Source organism: Talpa europaea (assembly GCF_964194135.1).
Source record: "Talpa europaea genome assembly, chromosome: 6".
In the NCBI taxonomy this organism is placed as follows: domain Eukaryota; kingdom Metazoa; phylum Chordata; class Mammalia; order Eulipotyphla; family Talpidae; genus Talpa; species Talpa europaea.
Window position 1 is genome coordinate 39863464 of NC_140072.1, and position 15297 is coordinate 39878760.

The following is a 15297-nucleotide window of genomic DNA, read 5'->3' on the forward strand; positions in this document are numbered from 1 at the left end:
TACTAAACTGGCATGATGTTCCAGTGCCCAGGGTGGCACTGGGGAGCTGGGCAGAGGTTAGGGAGCTCCGCCTCTGCAATGGAAAAATAGCCATTTGTGTCCTGAGGATTCCTTTAGCTACTTTATGTCTTTATGGCTCTGAAGAGTAGACTCAACATTGTAATCAACCTCTCACTACTGCAGCCTGACTAACCCTGACTCTTTCCAGCCACCCACTCTCATGGTGCTGCTGGGCTGTGGAGTGTGGTGAAGCCACTCCTGTGTGACTCCTGTAAAACAAAAGTTTCCTCCAGTCCCTCAGTGAGGCCAAGCAGCACACCTGAGAGACTCCCCACCCACCCCCAGTTTCCTCTTCTCAGAGCCTAAACAAAGAGACAGGCAAATCTCCTTTTCACCACTGCAGTCAACTTGGGGTGGAAGAAAGGCAGGGGTGGGTCCTTCTAAATGCCTGAAGGAGGTTTGTGCAGGTGGCTACATGGTGCTTTCCCATGCCCCCATCTGCACATTATCATGTTAGGATTTATCCATTTATTTGATTTAGAATGGAGCGAAAACCTTCCTAATCTTCACTTTCTTGATTTCTGTCAGGGTACGTTCCTAACTTCAAAGAATTCCCAAAATAAATGCAGCCCAAAATGCATGAGGTTGCTGCCAGCAGAAGCCCTGAGGTTTCTGTTCACACCTACAGATGCCTACCTAGGACACCTATTGATTGAATGAAGACTATTATTACTAGACCTATTTTAACTTGATTTAAAAGATTTATATTGCTATATAATTATGCTCTAAGCATTTAATAAAGAAGCAGTAAACTGGTGTCTGTGTAACTGAATTCTAACAGCATCTTTATGTGTTCTGATTAGAAAATTCTGTTGAGTATTTGCAAGTAAATAACATTGACACCATGTGTGCAGGTCCTACAAAATCAGTGAAAATTAAAAAACAAATGGAGGTTGGGTGGTACATCTTAAAGTTGTCTACATGAACTAAATATCAACTATCCATTTGCTTTTTTGAGAGTCTGGGGGATAAGAAAATATGCAAAATAGATAGATTGGATGTGGGAAAATCAGATATTATGATGAACATGAATAAATAAGAGTTTATAAATTACTTTCTGAGTGATCTGCATATTTCTGATTCCCACTATTATCTATATCCTTGATTATACATCTTTAAGTAAACCAGAGATCCTCTGAGAATCTGATGAAAGCAACTGATCTTTACCCCAGGGAAATGTCTGAGTGCATTTTGCATAGTCTGTTGGGAGATTTCAGAAGTCTACGATGGATTGCAGAGTAAGTATTCTTCTTACTATACTGCTAGAAGGAGTGGTACTTGGTACATCTTTTGAGGGGCTGGGGTGTGGGGGGTTATTTGGCAGTTAGCATCTATCAAAACCACATGCCTTTTGACTGCATTCACGTCTCAGAATTTACACTACAGATATATTCAAACATCTAAAAAATGATAAATATGCACAAATAATGTAAAAGTCCATCCCCAGAGGACATGGCTAAACAGCCATGTGATTAGAATTGGGCAGTTATAAAAAAATTAAGAAAAAAAAAATGAAGCTCTTTGTGAAATATTAAGTAATCTCCAAGGCATATTGTTTTATTAATAAAAAGCTGCAGAACATACAAAAAACTGGTAATGTACTTTATCTCTTAGCTGATGAACAGAAGGTGGGAGAGAGAATTTTCTCTACCTACCCCATTGTATCTTTTTAATTTATACCATGTGACATCTTACTCAGAAATGAAATAAATAAAATTAAAACTTAAGGTAGAGTTTAATTAAAGGTATACAATGGAATGATGCAATCATAGGGAATGATGTTTCTGAAGAATTTCTCATGACCTGGAAAAAATAACATATTAGATGAAAAAAGAAGAACATGAGATTGAATTATGAGTCATTTAATTTTTTTCTTGTGTTTATCTCTATTTTCTAAATTGCTTATAGTGTAAGCAATGAAATCAGAAAGTTTATTAAAAAGAAAACGACCCCTTGTCTAGATAAATTTCAAATCAGAATCTCCAATCTACTTCTTTCCCCAAATGCCATCCCTATAATGCTGGGAGTGTCTGGACATCTGTGGACCATAGGTAATCAAAATCAGTTTCCTCCACCAGCAGCTCCTTCAAATTTTATCAGAATTTTTATACTACAGATATATTCAAGCATGTAAAAAATGATAAATATGCACTATTACTTTGCAATAGCATATATAATAGAAAGGTTCAAAATAATATTAAAGTCCATCCCCAGAGGACATGGCTAAATTATCAAATTCTGATAAAATCATCATCAGAAACCAGATGTTTTGATGTCTTTCTCTCTTGCTCCCACCTTCCTCACTCCACCCTCCCCTGCTCCCAATAGGGTCACCAAGCCCTGTGGTGCCACTTTGACTATCATATCTTTGAAGAGAGTTCCCTTCCCTCTATTTCTGCTGCTCCCATTGAAGATGGGCCCTTATTAGCTCTCTCCAAGTTCTCACTTTCCCTGGCACTACTGGGCATATAACATTTGCTCTTCTGAGAGGCCCACATGGAAAAGCCCACCTTTCTGTGTAGCAGCCAATGACCCCCACAGTCTCCCTCATCCTAACTTTCTAGAACCTGCTGCATTCTTTTCATTACTGTCCTTGTTCTTGGATGATTTCTCTTAGTAGTACATGTGTTTTCACACTTCTGCTCCTTCTGCCCAGGAGATCAGTAATCTCTGGTTAAAAAATTCTTTCTCCTCTTTCTAGGCACACCTGAAATGTCTCCACAGTGGAACCTCCCCTGGTTTCTCCATCTTGAATAGCAGAATTCATCCCTCTGTGTTCCCAGGTGTCTCATAACACAGTCCCTCTGTCCTCTGTGTCATAACAGAGCTTAACTGTATAATAGCACATCTCCAAAGAGTAAGCTTCTGTTAGTAGAGGTGAGATATTATTCATCTTTTTAGCCTCAAACTTTGGCACCAAACATGAAACATAACAAACACAGTTAATTCCCTATGAATAGAAAACACAGTGTAGTTGACGGGAAAATCATTCAAAATATAATTTTACTCTGCATACAATTTCACCATAAATCTCATATGGTGGTAAAATTCAGTTGTTTTACTTAAGACTGGACCATTTGACACTTACAGACTGGACCATACCTAGCAGTAAAATATTTGCCTAGCAGTCTCTACATGTAAACACCTCAAATGAAGGATGCAAGTTGATACAATTCACCTCAGCAGTTAATTTACATTGTACTAGTCTGCAAATCCATATATTTATTTAAGGCCTGGAGCATTTGTCTTTCATTCACAAAACTCAAAAGAAGATGAACAGACCCTGCTCAAACTTTTCAAATATTGTCCAGCTAGGCTAAACAAAGAAAGAACATTTCACCAGAAAGGCATGCTTTTGTTTAAATAATTACAAAGTTAAAATTAGGGATAAAACTAAGGACATTGTACAGTGACATGTTTAGATTCAAAGTCCCCAAAGGAAAAAAATCAAAAAGAATCCTCCTCACTCCTAGTTTGTAATAAAATGTAAACGAGTCTTCAATAGAAGGCGAATGTCTCCTTTCATGGAATTGCTCTCTGAGCTAGCTACGGGTGTGTCACATTAACCAGGCAACATTCACTGTCACATAAATTCTCTTCAGGGTCTTAGGAGACAAAAGAATTCCTCAGTGCATTTTCTCACCTCAGTGCTGGGTGCCTAACCCAAGGAAATCTCTCAACACTTTTTTCTACGGCCCTTGAAAAGGTCCCCAAAATTCATTCTCTGCCTTCACTTTCAGGGTATTGGTGAGTCCCTCTTTGTTGCCAACTTTGATAAGTACCTGATCAGGTCTCCCATCTGTCAGGAGGTAGATAACTTGTGTTTCCTTATCAGCAAAAGCAATTTGCAGGGCATTCAGGGTGTTTGTAGAACTTCCAATCTATAAGAAAGAGAGAGACACTGAGCACATAATTGAATCTCAAAAAACAGCTCACAAACAAATGGCATTTATTTTTTGCTTCCAGAAAAAGAAAGAAAATTACTTGTGAAATAAAAGATGAATTTAAATTATATTGAGATAATTTAAGCCCAGTGATTCCAAGAAACCAAATCCCTGGGTATGCCATAAAAGCCTCTATTCAGTGGTGGGACTGCTAGCAGCCAGGACTATGGATTTCCTGTTCTGACAACAGAGCTCTTAACGCAATTTCATCTTTGTTTCTGTGTAAGATACTCAGTTACTTTCATTCAGCTGTCAGCACAGCTTAAACATGCAGCATGAATACACCCTGGCAGGGATCATATTTGTTGAAACCAGGATTAGGCATGACACCCAATATTTGATAAATATGAATGTGGAATCATTAGCAATCTGGGTACACAGCAAAGATATTGTACATTTTTAAAACTCCTTCCATTTCTGCCCAGGGAACATTGGCAAGAGTATCACCCCCAAATTCATTATGCTAAAAAGTCAAACAGTAAGTACATGATGTTTGTTACATCCATCAGAGTGTTTAGGTAACAGGGAAACTGACATCTGAAATCTGAGGAGAGAGGGCTACCTGTGGAGTCAGGTAAGACACAGCCAGATCCTTAGCAGGGAGAGTCTGCCTGGGAGGTAGGAAGAACTGGTAGAGGTTGGCCAGGTGTGTACTGGTGAGAGGGTAAAGGCGGGGTGGGGTGGGGGTATACGTGGGGTGGGGGGAGTGATCTGTGCACTCTTAAAGGCTTTTTCGCCACAAGTCGTTCAGAAAAAAGGTTGAGAGAGTCTTCTTGGTGATGCAGAAATGGGACAAGAAACAGTGAGTGACCCATGAATATCCACAGAGACCCTCTCCTTTATTCCCTTTACAGAACAAAGGCCTTAATCTGCTTGGGTGTGTGTGTTGCAGGGAGTCGGGTGGGGGGCGGGGGCGACAACAAAATGGCCACTCTTAAGGCTATGGTAAAAATCCAGGACATCTGGGGAAAGACGAAAGGAAAACAATAAACTCTCCATATCTCAGGAAGGAGCAGGGACAGGTGCTGGGCTCAGAACCACTGAAAAGGCCCATCCCTGAAACTGTAGGACACCATGCCTACTGAAAGTAAGGCATAACACATTATGAACATGTGGAATTATCTCAGAAACATAATGCATATGCAACATTTGAAAATAACTCAATGTAATTTGTCATATTAACAGAGTACGGATGCAGAAAATATATTTGACAAAATTCATCGCTCATTTATAACAATACTCAGTAAACCAAGAATAGAAGGGAATACTGTTAACTTAATAAAGTACATCTACAAGGAAAGAGGGCTGCAGCTAGCAAGTACCTAATGGTAAAAGACTGAATGCTTCTCTAATGTTAGGAACAAAGCAAGGATGTACATTCTCACCAGTCCTGTTCAACATGAAACTGAAAGTCCTAGTAAGTGCTTTAAAACAAGGAAGAAATAAAATCATATAGATTAGAAAATAAGAAATACAATCATGTCATTCATAAATAACATCATTGAAGAAATCTACAGCAAATCTCATAGAATTAATGAGTTTAGTAAGTTAGGATACAAGGCAAATACCCCAAAATTCATTGCAATAAGCAATCAAAATTTAAATTATCATACATAATAGTAACAAAAAAACTAAATCAATGGAGATATATACAGTGCTAAACTGTCAGTTCTCCTGAATCTGAAAATAAAGACTTAATGCAATCCCAACCAAAATCCTAGAACACTTCCTTATAAATGTCAACAACTGATTCTAAAATTCATACGGCAGGTCAAAGTAATTAGGATGACCAAAAATTTTGCAAAGGACAACAAAGTTAGAGGACTCCTAGCTAATTTCAAAGTTTAGCATAAAGTTACAGTAATAAAAACAGTATGTTGTGGGAAAAGACATCTAGTTCAATGAAATGTAAGAGACTCCAGAAACAGATGCACATGGACACAGTCAAATGATTTTTGATAAAGAAGCAAAGGAAATTCAGGGAGAAATTTTAGTGATTTCAATAAACAATGATGAACCCTATCTCACACTTCTTATAAAAATGAATTCAAAATGGATCTTAAAAAAAAAAGATCTTAAATCTAAACACGCAAATACTTTATTTTGAGATGAAAACAGGAGGAACCCTGCATGCCCTTGGGTTTAGATGCCATAAGCACACCCATACAAGAAAAATGAAAACTTGGACTTTATCAAAATTAAACCTTTGCTCCATGCAAGATTCTTTTAAGGCAATGAAAAGATAAGCCACAGATTGAGAAAAAAATATTTGAAAATTGCATAAAGTTATCTAATAAATAAAGTTCTTATTTCCAGAATACATAAAGAAACTCTACTTAAAAAAAAAATTTAAAAATGAACTAAAGATTTAAACAGATGACAAATAAGTTATGAAGACATGCTCAAGATTATTAGTAATAAGTAAATGCAGATTAAACCACAGCAGGACACCACAGCACATATTTTACCCATATTAGAATGGTTAAAATAAAATAATAACCTGGCAATATCAAGTGCTGGAGAGGATGTAAAGCAATTGGAGCTCTCACATACTGCTGATGGAAATGCAAGATGGTACAGCCACTTTGGAAAAGTTTGGCAGTTTGTTTTTAGGTTAAACATGCACTTACCATACAACCCAGCAATCCTACTTTTAAGTATTTATTCATATCCAAGTGAAATGAAATGAAACCATTCCCATGGGTCACACTTGCCTTTCTATATATCTTGCAAGCAGAGAGACTGCCTTTGCCCTGGCCTGTCTTTTTAAGGATGTTTATATTATGAACAGCCATGGAAAACAGAGATAGTATTTCCCTTCAGAGCCAAGGGCAGGCATGCTTATTATCCAGTACAAAGATGACATTTAACTCCGGAGGAAAGGACAAGCCTGCTTACCATTTGTTATAGAAAGTCCAGTCTCAATAAGTTCAGGGTCCCTCTTTTAGCACACACAACCTACTTTGTGTGTTACCTGGCCTGCTTAATTTTACCCTGTGGGAACTGAAACTCAGGGAACTGGTGCAAGAAAATTCTGATAATCTAGAGACTGCTGTTGCTGTAATAAAGTCCATAGTCTCTGACCCAGGAGTATGAGGTCTTCACCAGCATCCATGTTAGTTTGTAAGCAAGGTAAAATCTCAGATACATGTTTACACATAAATGTGTGAAAAATATTTACATAAAAACCTATATGCACATATTCATAGCCACTTTATTTATAAAATAAATTCCCCAAATGGATAATGACATAGATGTCCTTCAACAGAAAATGAATAAGCAGTTTTCTATCCAGAAAGGAAGAAACTCTTGATTCATAAAATAAATTGGGTAAATCTTCAATGTATTTTGGTTAAGTAAGAGAAACTAGAACAAAGAACTACATATTGTATGTTTCCATTTATATGACATTCTGGAACAGATAAAACCATAGGAACAGAAAAACAAAGCAGTGGTTACCAACAGGGAGGAGAGGTTAACTAGTTGGGGGCACATGAGGAAATTTGACAGGGGGTGCTAGAGCTATTCTCTTCAGTTCTGTGATATAAATATTGACTCCATACAATTATCAAAATGACAAAATGGCACTATAGTGAGTGGATTTAACTGGGATATAAAGGGATCCCAAGATGGAATGTAGCCTATGACCAATGACTCTAGCTATACAGCTAATGAATGAACACATTGAGGGGCTGGGTCAAAGTACCTGATTGCATAACTTTAGAAAACAGTTTTTGACCAGACAGTGTAAGGCTAAAGAAAAAAAAATGGTACACAAATACCACACTCAAGCTGATAGATTTACTTCTCATAAAGCATGGACTAGCAATTTTGAACTACTTTATATATATAGTAAAACTGAACACATAAACAAATTCATTACAGATAATGCAAGTAGGGTTTCTCACAGTCAAAGTTACAAATAGGTTCATTACAAATAGACCCTGTGGCTCTGGACTGGAGCAAGAGCTACCAGTATGAACTCAAGGCTTTGTTTTTCTTTTTGATGCAAATATAAATGAAGATAGATACATAATTGTAGATGTTTGTGGAGACATGGGCTATTATACACTAAGAAGGCCTAAGAACAATGACAGTCTGGTACAATAAACACATACCCAGATGGCAAGATTTGGGTTTCTAAATACCATTCTCAAATAAAACAAGATTCCTTGGAAGAAGGGGTAGATTCCAGGGCTGAGGCAAGAAAAACACAAGATAAGTATGTAATATCTTACAGTGCGAGAAAGTAAAGTGTTAAAAACAAGGGATGGGTGTTGAAAGAACACAGGAAGATGGGTCTCCCTGGTGGCACAGGGGTTCAAGTCTCAGCACTATGAAGTATCCACAGCCTCTGCAGCACAAGTTTGCTCCCTGGCCAGGGATCTAACCCACATGGCATAGCAGACCTCTCCTGTCTCACCGGAGGCTCCCCTCAGCAATGTATTTCAGTAGATCTGCCTGCTCTGCTCCCCACTTTGTCTCTGGTGAATCCTCTCAACACCCTCAGCCTACACTCCAGTCCTTGTATACATAAATAAATAAAAATAAATTAAATAAAAAGAACACAGGAGACAATGTGAAGGAGTTCTCAGTGACAAAGTGGGAACCATTTAGTAGTGAAATAATTATTTAAAAAGTAGAATAAATATCCATGAGTTTATAGTGAAACAAATAAATGTCTGTTGAGTAAATAAAAAGGAGAAAAAAGTGAAACTCTCTTCCTTAGAGAAAAATTCCAACAAATAAGTGTAAAAGGAATGAAGGACATAAAAAAATCACCATTAGAAAAGCACAGTAATAACTGTTTCTAGAAATATCCACCACTTAAATGCTAAAATTCATGGGTGAATTAAGGGACACAGAACAAATCTGCATAGCTTCAGAGAGTCTCCTACAAAACATTTATTATTTATGAATGGATAAATAACAGGGGAGAAACTGGGCAGATGCCACCTTAACCAGGTGATCAAAGTAAACATCACATAAGTTGTATCAACATCATGTATTCTTGATACAATGGATTGAGGACACGCCACCCCTGTGGTTTACTTTCTGATTCCACAATCCCATTCTAATCATGAGAAAACATCAGACAAAGCCAAATTTAAGGACTTTTTACAAAACATCCAATCAGTTCCTTCAGAAATATCAAGGGCATCAAAGACAAGGGATATTCAATTGGAGGAGACTAAGGGGGCCCTGCAATGATGTGGGATCCTGGTTTGAATACTGGAACAGAACAGGAACATTAGTGGAAAAAAATAATGAACTCTAAATATAGTCTGTAATTTGGGTAATAATATCGATGTGGTTGTCTTCGTTTTGATCATAGTATTATGGGTATGTGAGATATCAACACTAGGGAAAGCCAGGAGAAGGGTATACAGGAGCTCTCTGTACTTTTACTGCAATAATTTCATAAATATAAAGTGATTTCAGATTCAGAAGTCTAAAAAAGTGATCAACTAAGTAGTGCATTATTGGGGTAGCAGAAGCCCACAGTTTAGGTTTTGTGGGAAAAGTGGCAGAAAAATTGGAAGAAAGTCAGACTGAGAACCACAGGAAATTGGGATCAGGGCTCTCCCCTGGCAGCTGAGGGCCAGACCCCGCCCCAACTATGGCCCAGAACCTGTTATCCTTTGCTGGCCTGGGGCTGTGCCTGGTGGGGAAGCTCTGCTCTGAGACACCAGCACACAGCACATGCAGGAGGCCTGGATGGTATTCTGAATTTATTGGGTTGATTCCTGGAACAAGCCAAGAATTTGGTCTTCTTGAAAATAATTTTTGCACATTCAACAGGCAAACAAAGGGACTTCAATTAAGATTTCTGCAGAGTACAGAGAAAAAATTTGGGTTTTTTAGCCATTTAGATGGCTGATTCTAAAGCAGAACCAATGTTATCATCTAATGAGATTTCATATACAACATCTTGTTATCACAAACCCTAAATTAGTGTCTCTGTATTAAGAAGATATTTCCTACTGCATAAGTCTGTAAAAGGAGAGAACCTGTATCATAAGTAATTTATTAGTTAAAACCAGAACTCTAACAAACTGATTATAATACTCTTTCCTAGGACAAGGTAGTCAGTTAGGTCCAATTTTGACAGGTATTATTGCTTCTTATAGAACAGATATCCTCTCCTATTTTTTAAAAAACAAAGTGCCAGGGAACTCCAAAACATCTCAGTAACAGCATAGTCCCTGCTCGGTTAATATTCAGGGAGGTCCACTAATGTACATTTGTGGCTTCCTAGCAAATCTCAAATTCTAAACTCAGACACTGCACTTTTTAAAAAAATGTTTGAACTTTTAAAGAAAATCCCTTGGTTTCAATTTTAGTATATCTCAAATATCCACAATGCTATGTTATTCTGGGAAAATAATTTTAAAACTCAATATAAGTTTGAGACATAAGAAAACATTTAAGGAAAGGAAAATCCTCCCCAGTGTCTATGTAAAGCCAAGAGCAGAGCCTTTAAGTTCTGTAAGTACAATTTGGGCCTGACAAACAATTGCACCTTCTTCCCTATGTTCTGCTACCCTACCTCGCTCCTGTTGTCAGTCCTTCTCCCAATATTCTCCCAATTATTTCAGTTTCACTTTTCATACTGGACCCTGTGTTTCCACAAATTCATTACTAATTCATTTTGGAAAATGTTTACTTGGAAAATGTTTTAAATGTATCATTTGAAGCAAAAGGAACTCTCAGGAGAAATAAATCTGAATGTTTAAATACAAAATAAATACATTTGAATTTTTTTTTCACAAAGGAACTGAGTTCTGAGCCAAGGGCAGGTCTGGAAATGAGACTTGCAGGTTTGCTGAGAATAGAAACAAAATGAGTATGGAAGCCACTAACAACCCTGCAGTTCAAAGTATTATCAGCAAGTGATAAAGTCAGGATCTTCTTCCAGACCTGGCCTCTGTCTTACCTTAATGTCTCTAATCCAGGACTGAGCCTGGTTCAAATTATCTTCATCAATTTCAACAAGTTTTTCCCGCCAAGCTACTGCTTGAGCATCAAACCGTACAAAATTGAATTTCCTTTTATATTTCAGCTGTTCCTGTAAGAAACAAATATTATTTAGCCACAAAACTACTCAAATGGAAGAAAAGATTAGAACAGGTCACAGTTTGATACATTTTAATTATGATTACATGTATTTTCAGATCCAGAAACTAAAAATTATGTTGAATAAAACCATCTTTCCTTATTAAAAAAAGATATTTAAATAAAATATATACCGTTTGGATATTAGAATGTAACAGATGTATATATGTATATATATGTAAAAACAAATACACAACACATATGTGCTTATAAATAACATGACATTAAATGATGTATTTAATAGTGACATTAATGGTGTGCCCAATCAGCACACTAAATGCAATCTGCTTTAAAAAAAGAAATCCAAAGCTATGTCATCATTTTGGTAAGACTTAGTCACTTAGAGATCTATTCACTAGCCTTCCATCAGCCCACCTTTCTCCAGTAGAGGTTTATCAAATTAAAACTGTATTTTGTATTTATCAAACACTGCTCACAATTACTTTCTCTGGTTAACACATCAATACCACTGCCTCATGAAAGCACCATAACATCCATTTATAGGTGTGGAAGCTGGGAGTTAAGAATCGTGAGAAATATGCTTTTGGGCTACACAACTCAGAAGAAGATCAGGTAAAACAAGAGCAGGAAGCAGGCCTCCCTGGTGGCGCAAGGGGTTAAGATGCAACCTGTGAAGATGTCTGCAGCCTCTGCAGCACGAGTTCTATCCCCCGGCTGGCCAGGGAGCAACCCACATGGCACAGCATACCTCTCCTGCCTTGCCTGCTGCTCCCCTCAGCAGTGTGTTTCAGTCAGTCTGCCTGTTCTGTTCCCCACTCTGCTTCTGGTGAATCCGCTCACCATCCACACCTCTGGTCTGTAACCAAGTTCTTGTATGTATAAATAAATAAATCTTTAAATGAAATAAAAAAAAGAACAAGACTGGGAAGCTCCTAAACATCAGAAGTTTTTTTAAAAGACTCAGATGGAACCTGTAGAAATAGAACTGAAATGAAAAAATATACTTTATGATATTAATAGTTGATTAAACATTAGCAGAAGAAAAGATCATGGAACTTAAAAAAACAGCCAGTGCACACAGCACCCCTAATAAACAATGGAAATTAAAATTCCAAGCTGAAAAATATCTGGAAAACAGTGGAGGTTTCTGAACACCACAGGTATCAGGATAGAGAAAACCTGAAGCAATGGACATAGAAAGACCCTTAGCAACCCACCAGGTACAAGAGGGACCATCACAGGAAGAAATTGTTTGCAAAGGTGACTTGATGTTTCTCTAAGTGGCAAAAGGAAGTTTATTTTCTGAAGTGACTTGCCTATGGGTTCTTGAAGCAAACCTCACCTGTACACCTCTCATAACCACTGCAGGTGAAGATTGATGGAAATGCATTTATGATAGGCTCCCAAATGCATGCACCTGATAGTTCTATCTAACCTGTATAAACTGGATGACCTTGTCCTTCACCAAATCCAGTTTGCCCTTCATTGAGTGAGATGTATCAATGAGAATGTAGACACAGTCACTATATACTTTTCCAAAGAGGATTTGACTCCCATCCTGTAGCCATTTAATCCTGGCAAGGAAAAAAAAAAAAAAGGTTGCAAGTGAATGGTTAGAGCCTGTAACATTGCAAGCATCTTCCTAAGAACTTAAATGATATAGCTACAGAGGCCTGAGCTGTGCTATATTGATTATATACAGTCTTCTGTAAGTGGATCGCTCACTTGGAGGGTTTTCTAAAGAAAATCCTACATTTGAGCTGGCTCCCTCATTACTCCCCTCCACTATCCAACATTAATCCAAGAAAAACAGAACTAGTAAAATCCAACAGAAAAATAAGTCCAATACTGAGTTACAAAGCCAAAAGTAAATTACTTCCAGTCATCTGATATTTTGAGGCGCTCAGCTATGACTTCAGACCATTTGTCCTTCTAATCCTGCTGATTGCAATCCAGCTAGTAGTGCCAGCACATTCCTGAAGCTTCAGTGGAGCTTACAGACAGTATCAAGCAACCCCAGATCCCTATAATTATCAAGTACCAGGTGGTTGTATGAGCAGGGCTGCTTCTGTGGCTCATGCTCACGCTCCCTTCACAGGATGTAAATTAAGTTCATGGCTGCAGGCAAAGCCAAGGAAGTGGGGGAGGGAGAAAATGGAAAAATACTTGAAACTGAGTTCAAGTAAGACCTAGGCAATTAGACTTTGGAGGGAAAAAGTGCTAAAGAGGAGGTTGCTGCAGAAGAGAGAGAAAAGGTGGGGAGAGAGAGAGAGACAGAGAGAGAACGAGCATGTACTCTGGAAATCTGCAGAAGGATACCCTGGAGATTTTGGCTAAGTAAATATCAGGACATACATGTGAAGAAATTACTGGAACCAGGGAAAAAAATCACTGAAAAGGAGGTAGATCAGCACCTCAGAACTTACACAAAGCTAGGAAGAGTTCATCTTCCAAGCAAGCAGAGTGGGATAGTCTATTTAATATAAGGGATATAAAGTAGGGTCCTCTCAAGAGTATCTCCTTAGCAGTAATACAAGGTTAGCCCCCAAGTAAAGGCTGCCCTGAACATATACTAATATATTAAAAGTAAGCTCTAAAGGGATCAAAGTAATTCCAAGTAACTTAACTGCATCACAAAACATATAGCAAAAATACAATAAAATTCAGAACCCAACAATGTAAATTTCAAAATGTCTGACATCTAGTAAGAAATTACGAGTCAGTCAAAAAAGCAGGAAACAGAAGAAAAATGGATCAACAGAAACAGATCTAAAACGACACAACAACAGAATAGGCTGTCAAAATGAATGTCACACCACTATTATAAAATGTGATCCATATGCTCAAGGAGTTAAAGTATGAACAGTATGAGGTGAGAAATGGAAGGTTTTTTAAAAGACTCAGATGGAACGTGTAAAAATAGAACTGAAATGAAAAAATATACTTTATGATATTAATAGTTGATTAAACATTAGCAGAAGAAAAGATCATGGAACTTTAAGGAAGGTGTAGCAATAGAAAATTATTCTAAATGAAACACACAGAGAAAAAAGGCTAAAAGCATTAACAGAATAAATGACCCATGAAACAATATCCAAGAGTCTAATGTGTGTAATTAGCTTCTAACAAGGAGAAAGGTGGAAAGAGGAAAAAATATTTGAAGCTATTTGGCTAAATATTTCCAAGTTTTATGAAAACAATACATCAAAAGATCCAAGAGATTCAATGACCACAAAGAGAAGAAAAGTAAAGAAAACTACACCAAGGAATATTATAATATAGTGGTTGAAATCCAGCAATAAAGAGAAAAATCTTTAAAAGACAGTGACAACATAAGACCTCTCATCATAAATCATGCAAAGAAATATTTCTAATGTATGGAAAATAAAATGGTAAACCTAGAATTGTATATTTAGAAAAAATAGCTTCCAAAAATAAAAGCAAATTAAAAAGTTGTCTGGGACTGAAAGTGCTTAGATAACGCATCATCAACAAACCTGTGCCAAAATCTACATCAAAAAGTAAAGAGCAGGGCCTCCCTGGTGGCACAAGGGGTTAAGCACCGCACTGTGAAGCAATTCACAGCCTTTGCAGCAAGAGTTAGATCCCTGGCCAGCCAGGGAGGAACCCACATGGCGCAGCAGACCTCTCCTGACTCACCTGCCACTCCCCTCAGCCTTGTACTTCGGTCAATTGCCTATTCTGTTCCTCACTCTGTCTCTGGTGGGTCCTCTCACCCCCAGCACCTCTGGCCTATACCCCAGCTCTTGTATGCATAAATAAATAAATCTTTAAAAATAAAAGTAAAGAGCAACAGAAATAACATGAGAATAAATACAAAATACATTTATTCAAGTTTTAAAGCTACTTACAAGATAATTGGCTACTTCACTGTATGGTGGTTTTATAGCATATGTGGAAATAAAGTGTAGGAAAATAAGAGCAAATATGGAAGGAAGCAGATTAGCCCCAGAGTCGCCCCATAGGACTCTCATGATATGCATGAAGTGCTATCATGTTATCTGAAGGTAGACTGTGATAAGTTAGATGTATATTGTAAATGCTAACTTAGTCAGACACACACCTTGACAGAGATAAAGTTATATAAACCAAGAATGTAAATAAAATGGAATCATAAAAATTATACAACCAAAGGAAGAGGAAAGAAGAGTAAAAAGGAAACAAAGGACAGAGAGAACAAATAGAAAACAAATAG

At 37.5% G+C, this 15297-nt stretch overlaps 1 protein-coding gene across 1 annotated transcript in view; it reads right to left on the bottom strand.

Annotated features, from left to right (window-relative positions):
• Nucleotides 1-15297, bottom strand: part of VWA3B (von Willebrand factor A domain containing 3B) — a gene marked incomplete at both ends in the record, with an annotated part of 150230 nt that overhangs the window by 60077 nt on the left and 74856 nt on the right. Inside the window, 3 exons of the mRNA XM_084235717.1 lie at nucleotides 3843-3941; nucleotides 10942-11073; nucleotides 12517-12655. Of these exons, the coding sequence (XP_084091843.1) occupies nucleotides 3843-3941; nucleotides 10942-11073; nucleotides 12517-12655 (370 nt within the window). The remainder of the gene's footprint in view (nucleotides 1-3842; nucleotides 3942-10941; nucleotides 11074-12516; nucleotides 12656-15297) is intronic.